This window comes from Leptinotarsa decemlineata, unplaced genomic scaffold (genome assembly GCF_025532065.1).
Source record: "Leptinotarsa decemlineata unplaced genomic scaffold, Ldec_3_MD MMD2_tig00026316_RagTag_RagTag, whole genome shotgun sequence".
Taxonomy (NCBI): Eukaryota; Metazoa; Arthropoda; class Insecta; order Coleoptera; family Chrysomelidae; genus Leptinotarsa; species Leptinotarsa decemlineata.
The window spans coordinates 132,066-149,875 of NW_027412685.1; the positions used below are offsets into that span (position 1 = coordinate 132,066).

General features: G+C 32.0%; 1 protein-coding gene across 2 annotated transcripts in view; it reads left to right on the forward strand.

Moving 5' to 3' along the window:
- The window catches only part of AstCC (Allatostatin double C), a 108,322-nt gene extending 90,737 nt beyond the window's left edge, over positions 1-17,585 (forward strand). Inside the window, exons 1-4 of one of the 2 annotated variants that reach the window (XM_074181825.1) lie at positions 4,461-4,910; positions 10,503-10,696; positions 14,907-15,080; positions 16,510-17,585. In XM_074181825.1, the coding sequence (XP_074037926.1) occupies positions 10,619-10,696; positions 14,907-15,080; positions 16,510-16,602 (345 nt within the window). In that variant the 5' untranslated portion in view covers positions 4,461-4,910; positions 10,503-10,618 and the 3' untranslated portion in view covers positions 16,603-17,585. Of the gene's footprint in view, positions 1-4,460; positions 4,911-10,502; positions 10,697-14,906; positions 15,081-16,509 lie in introns of those variants that run through there. The other variant, XM_023155880.2, reaches the window with a different exon arrangement.
- Positions 17,586-17,810: the final 225 nt, after the last annotated feature.

Here is a 17,810-nt window from a genome sequence, read left to right on the forward strand (position 1 = left end):
AGAAATATTCAAATAGTATTTGTTAATGAAAAAGAAAGGTTTTGGCTTTCTACTTCTTGATCTTTATACAAAAAAATGTGGGAATCTTCCAAAGAAAGAAAGGAAGAAATCCATTTCTGGAAATAAACTTCATAAAAAATGTGTAGATCATGCAAAGTAGTAACTTTTCGTCACAAACTGGAAGAAAAGCCTTCTCAAAAATCCATTTTCATGTTTAAATGAAAGAAAGGAAATGGTAACGTTTCAAAAAAATGAAGAAATTTTAATTTGTGAAGTGAACAAACATTGTGAACTGAAATAAAGATGAATTCTTAAATTTATTGCATAATATTACTCAAATGCGAACAATAAAAATAAAAAATGAACTTATGAAGATAAATAGAATAGAATAGAATAGAATAGAAATTTATTCATCATTGAAAGATTTTATACATGTGGTACATACAGTATAAAACTTTATCAGACTAGTCAGAACCGAACATAAAGCAATTGTGCTTATCTATAGTTAGTGTATATATACATGTTATTAGAAGTTAAGTAGACATAATAAAAAGATGCAAGAACAGTGACAGATAATATATGCAAGTAGCTTAAAGTGAAATCTAATTTTTTTTTTATTATTATTATTTGTACAAGTAAAATAAAGTAACTACACAATAATAGCTAGAGTTGAAGAAATTTTTCAGTACTATAAAATGCATATGATGGCATAATGTAAAAAAATGAAGATTTGAAAAATGAACAAATATTGGGAATCAAGCGGTTTCACTGAATTTTTTATTCATAATTGTTTTCGTCTGTTAATGTTGCATTTAAGGAATTTTGACACCTCTGGAGTAGTTCAGAACAGTTTTCGTAAAATTGTGGTAATGCTATGTTATATTAGAAATCAACTAACCAAAGTCAACTACAGTCATGCATATGAACATGAATATCTTGAAAATGAGTATAATTTGAAACAGAAGGTTTGGGCTTTCTATTTCTCCATCTTCATAAAAAAAATTCCAGAAAATTTACTCTCAATAAAGATGTGTAGATCATACAAATAAGTAACTTTCAGATACAAATACAAAAAAAAGTATTCTTGAAACAAATACTTTCATAAAAACATTGAATTAAACGGAAAAAATACTTTAGAAACAAAAACTTTTATATAAACAATGAATTATACAGAACACACTTTAGTCAGTTTGTTTTCCAAACATTCGTTATGGAATTGAATCAGATATAATTCACAGGATTGCTACACAATATAGTAATAGAAAGAGGTAAAATTTCACTTACATGGAACACTGTCATCCTCAATGGTGGACATCCAATGTTTCGACGTGAGACACTTGCCTTATCGTCTCTACAGCACCAAATCTAGATGACATTATGAGAATTAGTACTCAATTCATTTATTCATCAATGTATTTGATTTTTGTTCTTTTTCCTCCTACCCTCGAATTTCCCCATTTTCTATATTGATGGAAGTAGAAAACCAAAGAGGTTTTTTCCAACTATGATATTTTTGTGAGTCATTCCATAAAATGTTAGGAAAGTGAATATTATTCCCAGTGACATTTGTTAATAATAGCATAATAGATGCTCAATTCTTTATTATACATGGGATGTTATAATAGCAGGGATGTTATAATAATAGCAACATAAATATTTTTTCAAGTTGATAGTCATAAATACACACCGTTTGGAACTCCGAGGAGAAACCAACAACTTTTCCTTATATTTTAGATAATTAATCCACACCAATTCTCCTTTCAGATGATGAATAAATTGTCCTTTTGAAATTTTCTGGATTCTTTGACCCGTATACATAATTGAATTACTTTGTGATGAACACGTCGAATGCTTCAAAAGTAATGGAATGAGATGTTCCTCAGCTTTTTAAAGAGGTCGACTACCTCGCAAAAATACTTCTGATACTTATTTGAAATACTCGCAAAAGAGATAATTGAAATTGAATTGAAAATATTGACGCTACGAGTTCGTAGACCTCTGGAGAATTTAGGTTTACATTTTCAGAACTTTTGATCAGCAAATATGCAAATTCTTTGAAATTAGGGTGAATTGAATTATAATTAGAATGAATATATTAAAAATGGTTTGTTATGACTAAAACTGATGAGTTTGAATTAAAGTCGACTCAACCCATAGTTTTCCCAATACTATACCTACCGTGGCAAAGAAATATTTTTTATTTTCTACTTCTCCATCATTATACAGAAACAGTGGGAAACTTCCAAAGGAAGTTGAAAATCCACGAACAACGAAGAAAGAAAATAAATGAGTTCGAAAACAACTCACAAAATGTGTAGATTAATCATAGAAGTTAATTTCAAATACAAACTGAAAGAAAACAATTTTCACAATAACATTGAATTGATAACAATAATGAATAATGAACAATTTTATTGGCAGAATCAAACTAAAATAACACTAGCCCCAGAGAAAATGACCTACTAAAAGGTAGAGTTAGCACCGAAGAGGTGGGACACTTGTCCATTTCATTCCGATATGGATGTCCAAGGAGTTGTGGCATCGATTGCGTGCTTTTTTTTACCAAGCAATTAGGAATTACTGATCGACATAGACATATCTCTGCCCCAAAACACATTTTATAACATCACACATAACACATCTTGACCTGGATAATATAACCCTACATTGTGATAACAATATTTGAAAAATTACATAGATTGGTCTTTCAATTTAATGAATTATGGATTTCATATGCATTCTTTGTGTTATCAGACAAATTGAGTGAGTTTGGTCAGAAATTAATAAATAAATGATTACCTGAATAACATTATGACTTTATGTCACCGAAGAGACGAATCTACTCATATCACAAACGTGAAGACATTCATAGGCTCATATAATTTTTGTATAATCCAGTCGATGTCCATTCCATTTGGATTGGACATTGACTGTGGATGCACATTTTCACCGGCAGTATGTCTTAATGAGGATCTAGAATTGGAGTGAATGTAACCAGGTTCAATTCAATGCCGAAAAAACCCGGCAATGGTTTTTTCCAAAAAGATAAATGTCTCTAAATCGGATATAATAATATCAGGACAGACAATTTCGCTTTCTGCTTCGATAAGTTTGTTGAGGGTTATAATGGACACCAATATGTCTTGGCACAATCATGTCGCTGGAATTGCAAAGGCTGCTTCTCAAAAGTTCAAAACACTGTTACGAACCAGAAAACTGAACACACCTCAGCAACTTTTGATGTTTCATAAAGCTCATATCAGACCTTCTTTGGAGTATTGTTCTGATGTATGGAGGTCCACCCCTAAGCATACCCTGAAGCTGCTGGATTTATTCCAGAAAAGAGCCATCCACTTGATTGGAGACGCGAACATCACTTGTAACCTTGATACTCTGGAACATCCAAGAAAGGTTGGATATTTTTCTCTTTCTATATATACTTTCACGGAAAGTGTTCAAGTGTTTCAAGGTTCAACTCACTACACTTTAAACTTCACTGTTTGAGAACTCTTTCATTTGAAGAACTGTGAACGTTTTTCTATATGGATTCAATTTAATTTAAATCCAATGTGAATATCTTCGCACCTCGCACAGTCACTGCTCCTAGAGCGCCTTAAAAAATTTCCTGTAGTGCTTGTGTTTTGTCCTCGAAGAAAATACTTTATCGTTTGTGGTGGATATGTATTCTCTTAGGAAGACGATGTTGAATTAGAAACGAAGAGCTTTGAGTACAATTGATGAATCACCGTTCATTAGTTTGCTTTTTGCAATCGAACAAACAATAAAATAGTCATCCAGAAAGTATAACATATTTCAAGTACGAATAAATATACGATCTGTGTTATCTATTCAAATGCCAGAATCTTCTTTGTCTGTGAAGTTTCCTTATGATTATGATGAGCACCAATGGAAAAGATTACATCATTAATTCATCCCCACCAATCCTTACGATGTTCGTTGGATTTTACAAAATTATTTTTAGTTTCGTGAAACGAAAACTCAAAAAAATAATATTTCTGCGAATTCTTGAAATATTTCAGATCGTCAATGATCTTATACATATTGAACAAATAGAATGAACTATCGAAGTTAGACTATCCAGTATGCATATCCTCTGCTTTTATGTTATTACCTTTGAGATTTATCTGTGTACGAACCATCGTAACATGGCTATTCCATTTAAACTGTTGCTTTAATGAAGGAAATAAACTTATATTGATCAACATATTATATATGTGAAGAACCTCCAGTGCAGCTAGCTTCCTGTGATAATTGAATGGATTTAGATAAATTACACGTTTCAAGATATTGCAAAGCGTTTTCTGTTGGAGTTGAGTAAAATTCTCAGAATAAAGGGTACGATTTTCTATAACTAAAAAAAAGCGTCAATTATGCGATCGTTTCCTATTGGTCCAAATAGGCAATGATCCATAACTCATACTTTCAAACCAATGTCTGTTGACGAGATACATTCCTCAATACCGTCGTGGCCAATCACAGATTAGCAAATTCATTAATAAACAGTCATATGTGATTATAACGTATGCAAGTATGAATGTACGGATGTTCTCAAACGTCAAATGCAATCATTGTTTTCAGTGAAAAACCAGAATAAAAATGTGAACTTGGAAAGTGAAAACGAGTGTACCTCACCAGAAATTTGTAAAGTGCTCCAACGATTCATTTTTTCCTGTTATGAAATTTTTCGGTACTACTTCCATTTCAAGCATCCTTCATTAATGAGTCTCATTTTGGAATATTTCTATCACTAGTTTAATGATCCAATAGTTTTTCTGAAGAAAGGTTGCAGGATCAATTTATTTAAAAATAAACGGATGGCTTTATATGTGATTCTGATAAGGTGGTGCCTGTTTTTTAATCACTGACAAAAAGAAGAAAATGAAAAAATGGTAAATATTCAAGTATTTTACTTATCAAATTGAAATTTGCACTATTAAGGCCATCGACATCTCTTCTAGTGTTAACACTATCGCATTTGAGGATGTATATTATTTCGCTCAAGGGTATTTTGGATAAATATGTTCAACCATGTAAGTCCTCTGTTTTCCACTACCGCTTTCATTGGATTATACCAGAGCCAAAATCAAAGCATTCCTGATCGAACACCAGACATATAAACATATGTTGAAGACGAATCAATTGCTATAATATATTAAATAATACATATGAGAAACCTTCAAAATTAAAGAGTTATATGGATTTATTCAAAATGAGTATGAAAAGATAATCCCATCATCAGTATTCTTATAAAAACTAACTAACTATTCAGTTTTTATACTTGATAATGGGATAATAGTCTGGTCAAATTAGAACAAAAAATAAGAGCAAAACTACCTAAATTCCCACCAAGCTGAAAATCAGTGAGATTGTTTAAAATAGGATCAAAAATAAAATTTGAAAGTTCCCCATCCTTACCCTGTATGGAAAAAATTTTATTCAAGGTCAAAGGTAAAAAAATTAGTTTTTCGCGATTTTAAGCAAAACAGTGAGATTAATCATGAAAATACTCAAGGAAAAATTATAGATCATAAAATTATTTACAAAAAATGTATCAATATTTTTTTCCTACGAGCCACCGTTTTTGAGATATGACGATTCATAAAGTTGTAAAAGTTGTAATCGTCATAATATGCATGAGTACGCAACGTATATACATCTCTGTAATTGATATGCCAAAATATTCTTCTATCGGTCATTGTAACCTACACTTATAATATAAAATATACATGAGTTATAAACATGAGAATATCTGGTAAAATGAAACCCAGTCCCTCAATGTATACGACATTGTAACCTTGAGACAACATCTGTCCTCTGTTGAATTGTGTGCGTGGCTGCTCATCAGCATCTTTTTCGGGTATATTCCAAGTTCAAGTGTGGTTTGCTTATCAGCTAGACCCTACAGACTGGGGTTGGAAGTTGGTCAACAATTCATTAGTACCATTCCAAATATATATATATATATATATATATATATATATATATATATATATATATATATATATATATATATATATATATATATATATATATATATATATATATATATATATATATATATATATATATATATATATATAAGATAAATAGATACTCACTCCTATTTCCATATTGATTTCAATTTAAGAGCCACCGGTATACAGCTGTTTCGGCCTATTGGGCATCGTCAGTACCGGGCAGGCGGTCCTCGATTGAAGACAAAATGAGAAAAACCAAGAAAGTACTTGATGAAAATATATGTATAAAATGCAAAGATTCGACAAGGAAAACTGTGACTGATCAAAAGCAGGTACAAAATAAATAGACGTCAAAGAGAAATTACCTCATAATTACGAAATATTATCATGCATACACACAAACTCATTTAACAGAACGAAATCGAAAGCAGATTCGAAACAAATTAGACGATGCAGGCACTTATACTGGTTTATAATTCATTTTTATTCCGTATTGTTCAGTTCTGAGTGAGAACTGAAAAGTTCATTTGTTTTTTTTTTATTTATTCATTCCAAGTTAAAGATTCGCACTGTATATTTACACTTCTCTTTTGAAAGCAAACGAATGTCTAACGCATTTCAGTCGATATTGTGTTATATTGTTTTGGGACTTTGCATCCGAGACACTTCGGTTCGATGAATTTATTCATGAGTAAGGGTTATATTTTGTTTCTGTTTCTGATATTATATTTTTACTTGTGCTCCTTCATTTTTCCTAAACAATTTTCTTCAAGGTTTTTTAAATCAACAGAGGCTCATTTTTTAGAGAGTTTAAGTCTTTTCGTAACATAAGGATTTTCTTCGGAACTTAGTCTATTCGGTGAAGTATTTCCAATGCTGCCCCTTGCCGCTGATCCTATAAGCAAATATTACTAAAAAATTTCAATGGAATTTCATAATAATATATCAAATATAATTTATCTACAAGTCATGTAACATTGACTATATACAAAGTGGTAGGTATAGTGGTCAGTCGACATCGTCAAATTATAAAAGACGAATTTGAATTGTGCAGTAAATAAGTATCCTGTTAGTTGTACAGGATCGATCAATTAATCCCATTCAAATAAATAATTAGAATGGATTATATATGTCAAAAGAAAATTATCACAGAGGAATTCTGTGAATGTGCTGGCTGCAGACTGAAAATACATTTCATAACCTACTGTTATTTTCAAAGTATATGTTGAATGCTCTGGAGGATAAACATCAAGTAGATGTCATCCATTCTGACTTCTCCAAAGCATTTGACACTACTGGAATGGTTGATAAGCTATATAAGTAACAGAAGTATGTAGAAGTAAAGAAATTCGTATCTCATGAAATTAGTGTTTTATCAGGTGTACCACAAGGAAGCCACCCGTGGCCATTTCTTTTCAATACTTTTATGAATGTTATCGAAGTTAACTTAAAATATATCTACAGATGTCTTACTTTTTGCAGATGATTTGAAAATGTGATTGACTGTAAATATATGACATATCAGGAGAACTTTATGAAAATAAACATTAACTTCTTCAATTATTGAATCTTCATATCCTCGTAGTTCATTTAATCTTTATTTCAATTCTCGCATATCAGTAATTTTATTTTGTCACTGTTATTTTTCATCTTTGAGTTAGTTTCACTTTCAGCAGGTAAGTTAGATGTAATTATGTCTATATTCATATAATTTACTGTGAAAAATCTGTTGAACTCAATTGGGTTAATGAATGAAAATTGAAATTGAATAAAGTGTAAATACTCACACATACACATCTAGAAATATTTATAACGAAAAAAATATATACATGGACAAAAAGAAAATTATATCATATAGATTTCTTATAAAAATAAACAAAATTGGTTGGATATATTTCTTATTGGGTATGTCTAAGATTAGGTCCAAAGTGAGTGGGTCTATTCGACCCTCCACCGCAACCCACAAGGGTTTATTGTGGCTCACACCTATTCATATTCGACCAAATGAACCCAGTTTCTCAATGAAGCCGATTATTTTGTATGGTGAGTGGTCTTTCAGGTCAGATGGTGAGAGTACGGATCTGCCAAGCTCTAAATTCCTTATTCGGTCCACAGTGGGGCAGGCACAAAGTATGTTCTCTGATGTTCCATCATTTTCCAAACAGAGTCGACACACACTGTCTTCCGATAGTTCGAGTCTCTGCATATGATGATTCAAATGACAGTGACCTGTAAGAAGGTCTGTTAGACATCGTACTTCATACCTAGTGTAATCCAACCACTGTTTAATATCAAGCTTCGAAGGGTGAATAAACGCCTTGGAGTGAGCCAATTCTGGAATTTTATCCCAGGAGTCCATAAATCTTCTGCCATCCAGATGTTCAATCTTTGTTTGGCAAAGCCTAAAGCGATGCCAATGACAGGTTTTGGTCCGATGAAGCTGCTTGCCGCACCTTCCTTTGCAAGGGAGTCAGGGAGTCTGTAGCGTAAATTTACGCTTAAAATTCAGTCAGAATTCGGAAAAGTCTGGAATTTACGAAATTGAATGTGAGGACTGCGATTCAAAATATTGTGGACATACAAAAAGATCTATTAAAGTAAGATACAAGGAACACATAGCACAATTTAAACATGGAAGACCTGAAAAATCAGCAGTCACCCATCATATTTTGCATCAAAACCATTTCATAGACTTCAGTTCATTAAGATTAGTTATACAAGTTAACAACAACAGACAACTAGATGCCTATGAGAGTGTAGAAATAAGTAAACATAATAATATTATGAATAACGATGACGGACCAATACCAAATAGCATACTATATAGCTTGTTAAAATAATATTATTGGAGAATTTCACTAGTTCGGACTTCCATTGTCTATTATATAAAATGATTTGAAATCCCTGAAACAAGTAAAAAAGAATAATTAAAAAAGAATAGTTGAAAATAACAATTATATTAAGTAACAATAAACCTGAAATGAAATGATAGTAAAATAACCTACAAGTAAAAATATAATAATTGAATAAATGAAAATTAAAGGAATGCAAAAAAGAAAATAATAAAAATAAAAAGGTGTGGAGATTCCAAGTCACGTTAGTTCACGACGTTTCGATTGTTGGTATCTACAATCGTCTTCGGGTGATGACTGGACTGATTCCTCCAAGAGATGACTATTTTATAGGTCGTTGAAATACTTTCACTTTCTCTACTTTCCATTTTCCGCTTCACTGATTCCGTGAGAGATGACCGATTTGGCGGGAGTTGGTCATTTCTCGTTTGATGATGGGTTTCCATATGTTTCGTATATCTACGCTGGCCTGGCTGAATACGTTGTTGGACAGGCCAGCGTAGATATACGAAACATATGGAAACCCATCATCAAACGAGAAATGACCAACTCCCGCCAAATCGGTCATCTCTCACGGAATCAGTGAAGCGGAAAATGGAAAGTAGAGAAAGTGAAAGTATTTCAACGACCTATAAAATAGTCATCTCTCGGAGGAATCAGTCCAGTCATCACCCGAAGACGATTGTAGATACCAACAATCGAAACGTCGTGAACTAACGTGACTTGGAATCTCCACACCTTTTTATTTTTATTATTTTCTTTTTTGCATTCCTTTAATTTTTATTTATTCAATTATTATATTTTTACTTGTAGGTTATTTTACTATCATTTCATTTCAGGTTTATTGTTACTTAATATAATTGTTATTATCAACTATTCTTTTTTAATTATTCTTTTTTACTTGTTTCAGGGATTTCAAATCATTTTATATAATAGACAATGGAAGTCCGAACTAGTGAAATTCATCACGAAACATTGTCAATCACCTTCAAACAAATATTATTGGAGTTACATAGGACACATTGTAAAAATAAATTTGGGTAGGCAATATTGTGAAATTAATTTTGTATGTAGCTGAAAATTGTTTTATATATAGCTATAACATTGAAACATTACATAAGGACATATTGTAAAATAATAGATAAGGCAAATTGTAAAATCAATTTAGGACGGTATGGTTAACTGTATGGTATACCTGTATAGCATAAATGGCATTAGCTTAGAGAAGTTTCCAGTTTAATCTTCCTCTTGCAGATGATCACTTGGTGATCGAAACACGTGTCGTGGTGTAAAAAATAACGATTTGGTATTGGGAAAAAACTCCAGTAATATTCAATACTACACCAAAGGTTCCAAACAGTGCATCATAAGTAATTTTGCTACGTTGAACGAACGACAGACCGAATTGATTATACCCATCATGCTCCCTAGATACCTCATGGAGTCATTGACAGAGCATATCTAGAACACGAGTATAACGACAGTAAAAGTTGAAGGGCGGTTGGAAATTAAAATAGGAAAATGTTAATTTCAAATCGGAAATAGATCTGTTCGAGCATATCTCTGAAAATATTCAGTGGAAACTCAACGTTAATTAACGACGTGGAAATTGAGAACAACTCAAAACAATTCACATCTCAGAATCACTGAATTATTGTTTAACTTGTTGCAGTTTGCCATTGCTGTCGTATGTTGATTGGACTATCTGTTTTTCGCAACTGTCCTGTAATTTACACACCAGCATCCTAGAAAAGAGTGCTATTTTCACACCTGAAAAATATTTAAAAGATGCTTGGAAAAAAAGGAAAGGAAATAATAATGAATTCAGTAGTTCATATATTTGAAAGAATAGCAACAGGAAAATTGGTATGAATCTTTCTAAAAATTAAGAAATTTAAATTAATTGTGTTCAAGATCGACACGTTTATGAAAAATTACAAGACGTTTCCTTCACAGTTTGGCAATCGTTTGTAACTCGTAGATAATGTTATAACTCTAGTCACTTTCAGCACCATTTACTTCCCTCAAGTAGCTAAATCTGAGGCCATTAGTGCATCATTTCGTAGCTAAAAGCCAATGGCAGCGGAATTGTGCCGTGCTGCGACCGACAAACAATTGCATTAACCTCCTGCCGAATGGGGCGATATAATCTGAAAAGACCAACTTTGAGGATAATTCTCGTTTTGTTTTTATAAATAGATTATAGTTGTATCATTCATGCTGAAGGCTATTGAGATTTTTTTTTCTGAAGCATGTATTGAGGACAGTGCCATTTATAGCAGAAAATTGAAATGTGAAAATTCAAGAAATGAATATTTCATTCGTAATAAACCGTATTACTGCTTTAGTTATGACTCTAGTCATAGTCCTGCAAATTATATTTTTCAAGAAACATAAAGATTGTTATTATAATTATATGACGAAAGCATTACAATCAAAGGTGAATTGTCACTGACAAACCGAAAATAATGGGTTGTGTTAACAGTAATGATTGAAATGATGAAGAATTATTGATTACAGAAAACAAGTAAGTAATTCATAAGCATTCAGTACTAAGAAAACAAGTATTATTTTCTAATGTCGGAAACTTTAATGGGACAATGTAATCAACCAAGAAATAGCAGATGATCTTCAACTGGCCTTTTCTTACCGACTATTTTTGACAAACTTTGTTGTTGTAATCAGAATATGAAAATCTATTGATGACAAGGGATAATTTGTCATTGAAATTTTCAAAGTTAGCATTGTTTATATCATCAAACGTTTGATCAAACGAAACTTCATTTCAGTGAAGACAGTACAGAATTAGATTTTCCTATGGTCATAATTTAGACTCATATATTAGAAGGAACATGAATATTGCTATTATAATTGCAAGCAATCATTGTAATCAATAGTGAACTTTCACTCGCAAACAAAAATTAAAAAAAAAAGGGTCACGTTACAGTTCTGGAGGGTAATGACAAAAAATTAATAAGCATTTTGAAATAGTGTTAGGAATCACACGTTAAAAGTTAAGACCCCGTTAATCCTTAGCTCGCACAAGTTTCTACTTCTGAGGGTTGTCGTTCGTAGGGGTGCGACAGGTGGTTAACGGAAAAACAACTTTTAAACAGATTAAGAGTTATTCAAAAGGATGAAGAATGTGAGTCCTTATATTGAAGAAATTTTCATTTCATACGAAAGTTCAAATGAATGAAGTTCGAAGTTTCATATAATTTTCCTCATTTTCCTCATTAGGAGTTAATGAACATTTTTTAACGAATGAAGACATGCCAGTACGTCTTTGAATATCCCAAAATGATTAAATATATGAATATATTTCATCTAATTTTGTCGATACTATTTCAAGCGTATGAGAAAAATATACGGAACATTTTAAAAATGGTCATTTTTCAAAATCCAATTTGATTTTTTGATTATCTGATCCCTCAAATGTTAACCAAATATTTCATATTCGTGCATTGTTTCTGATATTTTGCCCATGTTAAGAAATCCAAATGCTCAGTCCATTTTGATTCAGTAGTATGACAATTCAGCTGCTGATCAAACTGAAGTTTTCAGATTACTTACCGCCTCCATTTCAAATGATATGAAGAAGGAGAGTTAACATTTTATCCTGCAGTCTCGCATCACAACACATGTAGAAGAAGACATGCATCAACTCCAAATATTTCTTGAAAATTTCCAATTAGATATATGAATATCTGTTCATTTTTCTCAAGTTTTTATAAAACGATACCAAGTGTTGTTCAGAAACTCATTATCCCCACAAATCCAACATGTATGAAGATACATGTATTTTTTCTGTTGGATTACTGGAAAATTTTCATGAATTTATCTTTTTATAATTGCTCATTTCGTGAATTTTTGCTCATAATTTTCATTCGTAGAAGTGAATATTCATGCTCCGTAGCAATTTTCTATTAAAAGTATTTGTATACACAAAACAAAAATGTTATGATTTGAAAACAAGCTTCATTGTCCCCCGAGTCAGGCACTTTTTTCTAATTTATCCGACCAACAAAAAAGGTTTATTTGAAAATAAGAGTACCTCGTGTACTTTACCGTGTGACACAGACTTATGGTACACCCCCCTATTATTCTTTATTGGCACTTTTTGACGTAATTTGAGATTTTTTTCAACTTCCGGTTTTTTCGGAAATCTTATCAACGTTCAATTTTCAAATAAAACACCCTGTATATTATTTCATTTTTGAAATCTACACAATTTTTTGAATCCAATGATAGCCATACTTGATATTTCAAGTGTTAAGACGCTCGGTTTATTTTTCGATCTAGAGAGCCATGAAAATTATTAAGTATTTTCGCAATTTAATAAAGGTAAGTTAATGAGGTGGCTATGAATTACAAACAACTTTTGACATTTCTATAAACTGACATTGTTTGTTAGTTACTGAACACATTGTTGTCAATCGGATTTCTAACAGAAATAAGTTTAAAATGCCACAAGTGTATAACAGAAACGAGAAAGTAGACATCGCTCCGGATATACTCGGAGCGATGTCCCGCACGACAATGTCCGGCTAGAAATTATTTCTAGCGTCTTGAAGAGAAGTTCAGACGTGAGCCTGATCATAATGAGGGTAATGAAAATTTTATCATTATTATTTATTTTATATCTGAAGAAATGAAAATAAATGTCCTCATGAGGTTGGAAATCGATAAAACAGTATCGCTTAGGCACCTGGCTTTTGAGTTGGATATCAGTCGTGAAAGTGTAAGAAGAATTGTAAAAAAACACAAGTATCGGTCTTTCAAATATAAACTTCACCAACATCTGTATGACGCCGATAGCGTAAGAAGGGTGGAATATTGCAGATGGGTTCTACACAATGATGTGCAGCCCAATAATGAGTTTTTGAAAACAATTGTATTCTCAGATGAGTCAAGATTCACCAATCTTGGTTTCTTTAATAGAAAGAATACCCGATATTGGGCACAAGAAAATCAGAATTTGTTTCAGAAGAAAAATTTCCAAGAACGCTTTGGATTCAATGTCTGGTTGGATGTGTTAGAATAATTGGCCTGGTCCTTTGAGTGGTGATAGATACCTAGGTTTTCTCGGAAATAAAATTGAAGGATATTTAGAAGATTTACCGCTTAATCTGGCAAATCGACTGTTTTTTCAGCAGGATAGAGCACCTTCCCATAATATTAGGGCAGTGACGGAGTACCTTCGTGATAGATTTGGGAAGCAATGGATTGGAACACATGGTCCTATTAGGCGGCCTGCTAGATCACCCGACTTAATCCCGTTGGACTTTTTCATTTGGGGTCACTTGAAATATATTGTCTACGCAACTTCCCCAACAACCCGCGAGGACCTGGAAGTACGAGTAAGATAAGCCATTCAGAATATAACGCCTCAACAATTGGCCAGTGTGATTCAAAATACCGCGAAACGAGCTCCAAAATGCCTGGATGTTGACGGTCTACATTTTGAACAGCTGTTATGATTTATTTGTGTATTTTAAAACGTTTTGTTTTTTAAATGAATCACAATATGAGAAAATGAGTATCTAAGTTTTATTCCATACAAGGATGTTGATTCGTTGTGTTGACTTAATTGAAATAATATTAATTCTTTTCACGTTCATGTCCCTCTAGATCGAAAAATAAACCGAGCGTCTTAACGCTTAAAATATCAAGTATCGGGTATCATTGGATTCAGAAAATTGCGTAGATTTCAAAAATGTAATAATATACAGGGTGTTTTGTTTGAAAATTAAACGTAGATAAGATTTCCGGAAAAACCGGAAGTTGAAAAAAATCTCACATTACGTCAAAAAGTGCCTCTTTGTAAGCATAATCAATATTAATAGTTCCATAAAAATAGGTGAAAGAATAAAGAAAAAAAGGGAGGTGTACCATAAGTCTGTGTCATACGGTATATAGTATGTATACAATTGAATTTGTTTTTTTTTCAATATGTTTTATAATGTGAAGATGATCTACGTGCACCACCTATTTCGACTCAAAAAAAAGCATTGCAGTCCCAATAAATTATAAACATAAATAAAAAAGAAAAAATTAACTCGAATTTTCTTTTCAGCTTATCGTTCCAAAGAAACGAACAGCAATGTTAGTAAATAAACTCATGGTGGCATTGAAAGAAGCAATGGAAGAAGATGTGAGAGAAGAAACCTTTCGAAATCCTAACAGATTAGATGGGTTCTCATCCAGGAGCAGCAAGCATTATCTAATGTCTGACGACGATGTGAGATCGGTAAGAATTTTCACACTATAAGAATGCAATGCAATTAGACTGTCATAATTACTTCCAACTCAAAAATTATCCGATACATGAAGTACAAATTTTTCATGAAGAAATATCTAATGTTATAACTACAGCTGCCGGACTGAGTCATGGCCGGTGAGAAGCCCCTACCTCAAGATGTGTAGAAATCTGTTATCAGTCTGTTAGATTATTCGAGCCGTAAACATCCAATTTCAGGACCGTATTCAGTTAGTGATGGATTTTAAAAGTTAATTGCATAAGGATATTTTGAATACCGACCCAAACTTTACGCAGATACGATTTCTCTCACCGGCCATGACTCAGTCTGGTAACTGTAGATGACTAATTTCGTTATTCCATGATTTGGACTTCTTTGGACTCCAGAGAAGTAGTCTGACGAAATCATTAATTATTATGAATTGTTTCTATTTTACAAACATGAAAATTTTATTTATAGAAAGTTCCATTTGGATCAAGTCAGAATTTGTCATTAAATTCAAATATATTGCACAACTTTTGGTACAGTTTGGTATTGCACCGTTCTTGGATTTTTGCTACTAATAGGGACTATACATTTATATTTTGTGAGAACCAATTGCAAATTGTTGCCTTGGAAAGCGAGGGATTTATTACGGTCTGTTGAGAAGATGTTTTCAACTCCATGGGATAATGCAGTTGCATATCTCCTGAAACCACTATGCATTATTTGTACTTAGCATAAGCCGTATATGCGATTTTAGCCATTTTATACTGGATACAATCAACGGAATAATTGATACTAGTCATATGGCTCATGTGCAAATATAATCCGTTGTAGCGAAAGAAAGGAATTGAATCGAATCATTTATTGAATTGATAGGAGATCATCATGAAAAATGAGAAATGAAACTATCTATGTTTTTTTATCACTTCTATTAGTTACTAACGTTATTGCAGTTTCGACCTATAAGGGCATTTTCAAACTAATACTATTGTATGATTAATAGTATTTGAAATTCTATATTCTACTCAAACTTCAATTGAAGGTGATTTAAAATTTGCCTTTGATACTATATTACCTAAATTGAGATGTAAAGTAAGTAATTCGAAAAGAATCCTTATACAAATTTTGGCTGAAAACCTTAAATATGCTATATAGGCCTAAAACTGTTCGATTTATTGAAGTATGGATTTTAGATCAAATTATAATTGGATTTAGATGATTTTTGCATTATACTACAAAAAGTTCTTGGCAGATATTTTTATTGACTAACATTGAATTAATTGGTGATATATGATAATTTCGAACATGCATATCATATACATAATCCAACAAGATTCAGAAAAACAAATCGAATGTGAAAAATGTAAAATTGAAAAATTATCTTTATCATGAAAAAAAAAATACAGTTGTTTCATTCGTGTTTATTTTTTTCAGATGGATTTACAAAGAAGAGGACATGGCGGTATGGGACAACAAAAGGGTAAAAATTATTGGAGGTGCTATTTCAACGCCGTCACGTGTTTCTAAATAAACTGCTCACAGGCATTTTGATTTCAACTAGGGATAATTATATAACATCAACATTTTCATGAAGTATGATTTTTCGAACATAACAGCTATTATTACAGTTATTATTGAACAAAAAACTGGAAGAATATTGAATCTTGTAATGAATTTCAGCCGCCCTACGAAATTTTGAATTTCCGAAGAATTGACCCACATGATCTCAACTCGGACTTGAATATTACTCTATTGATATTTATTGGGAATATAATTAACAAAACTCAGCATGTTCACTAAAATGTCTATTTTTCAGCCTAGTTTTTTATTTCATCAATCATTCAAATTTGAATTCAAAAATCTATCAATATTACTAATTCCACTATGTGCCAATAAATCCTTAAGACATTCCAGGAGAATGAATTACATCAAGGGACCAAATATACTGGAGATCATATTCTGATTTCAGGAATTATGATAAGATTTGAAAAATAGATGGATATCTTAATTTTCTCTGGGCTGGTTGGGATATTCAGTCTGAAAGTAGGAGTCATTTCAAAAATATTCGCTACAAGTATCAATATTTCCTAGTCATATATTAGTCAATTCGAAAAAAATCGACAATTCTATATCAACAGACTAACTATTTTATAATATTAAGAAGTGATGCGGAACATGCTGTGTTCAGAATAAAAACTGTGTTGGTAGGGCCATTTTGAATTCTAACAAAAACTATACTATTTTCAAGAGGAATTATTGAATTGCAATTGCATAAAATTCAATCATCATTTTTCAAACAATCTCAATGAGTTTCTGAATTATAACGCTACCCATAATAATAGGTGGAAATGTTTCATTACAATTTGTATCAGTTGTTCTTTCTCCGCCATTTACATATTAGGTGAAATGATGGATCTTACCTAGTTTACAACATTTGAGTTATTTCATTCTAGAAAACAACATCAGAAATCTTGTAAAAATTATATTGAAAATAAAGTGTCAACATTGGAGTCTGTTTTTTCATTTACCAATTTTCCTCGCCTCGCACACGTATGACTTTTTCAAATTTAGGCTATAAGTAACAGCTCCGAATTCACGTTTTCACTGACAGTCTTACATATCTGCCTCCACCTGGAATGAATGTTAGCTCACGATATAAGGTACCGCTTCAAAAATCAAAGTGTCGTTAAATTTGAGGTCGAGAGAAAGAAAGTTGGCGTTTTACGTATCCGTTT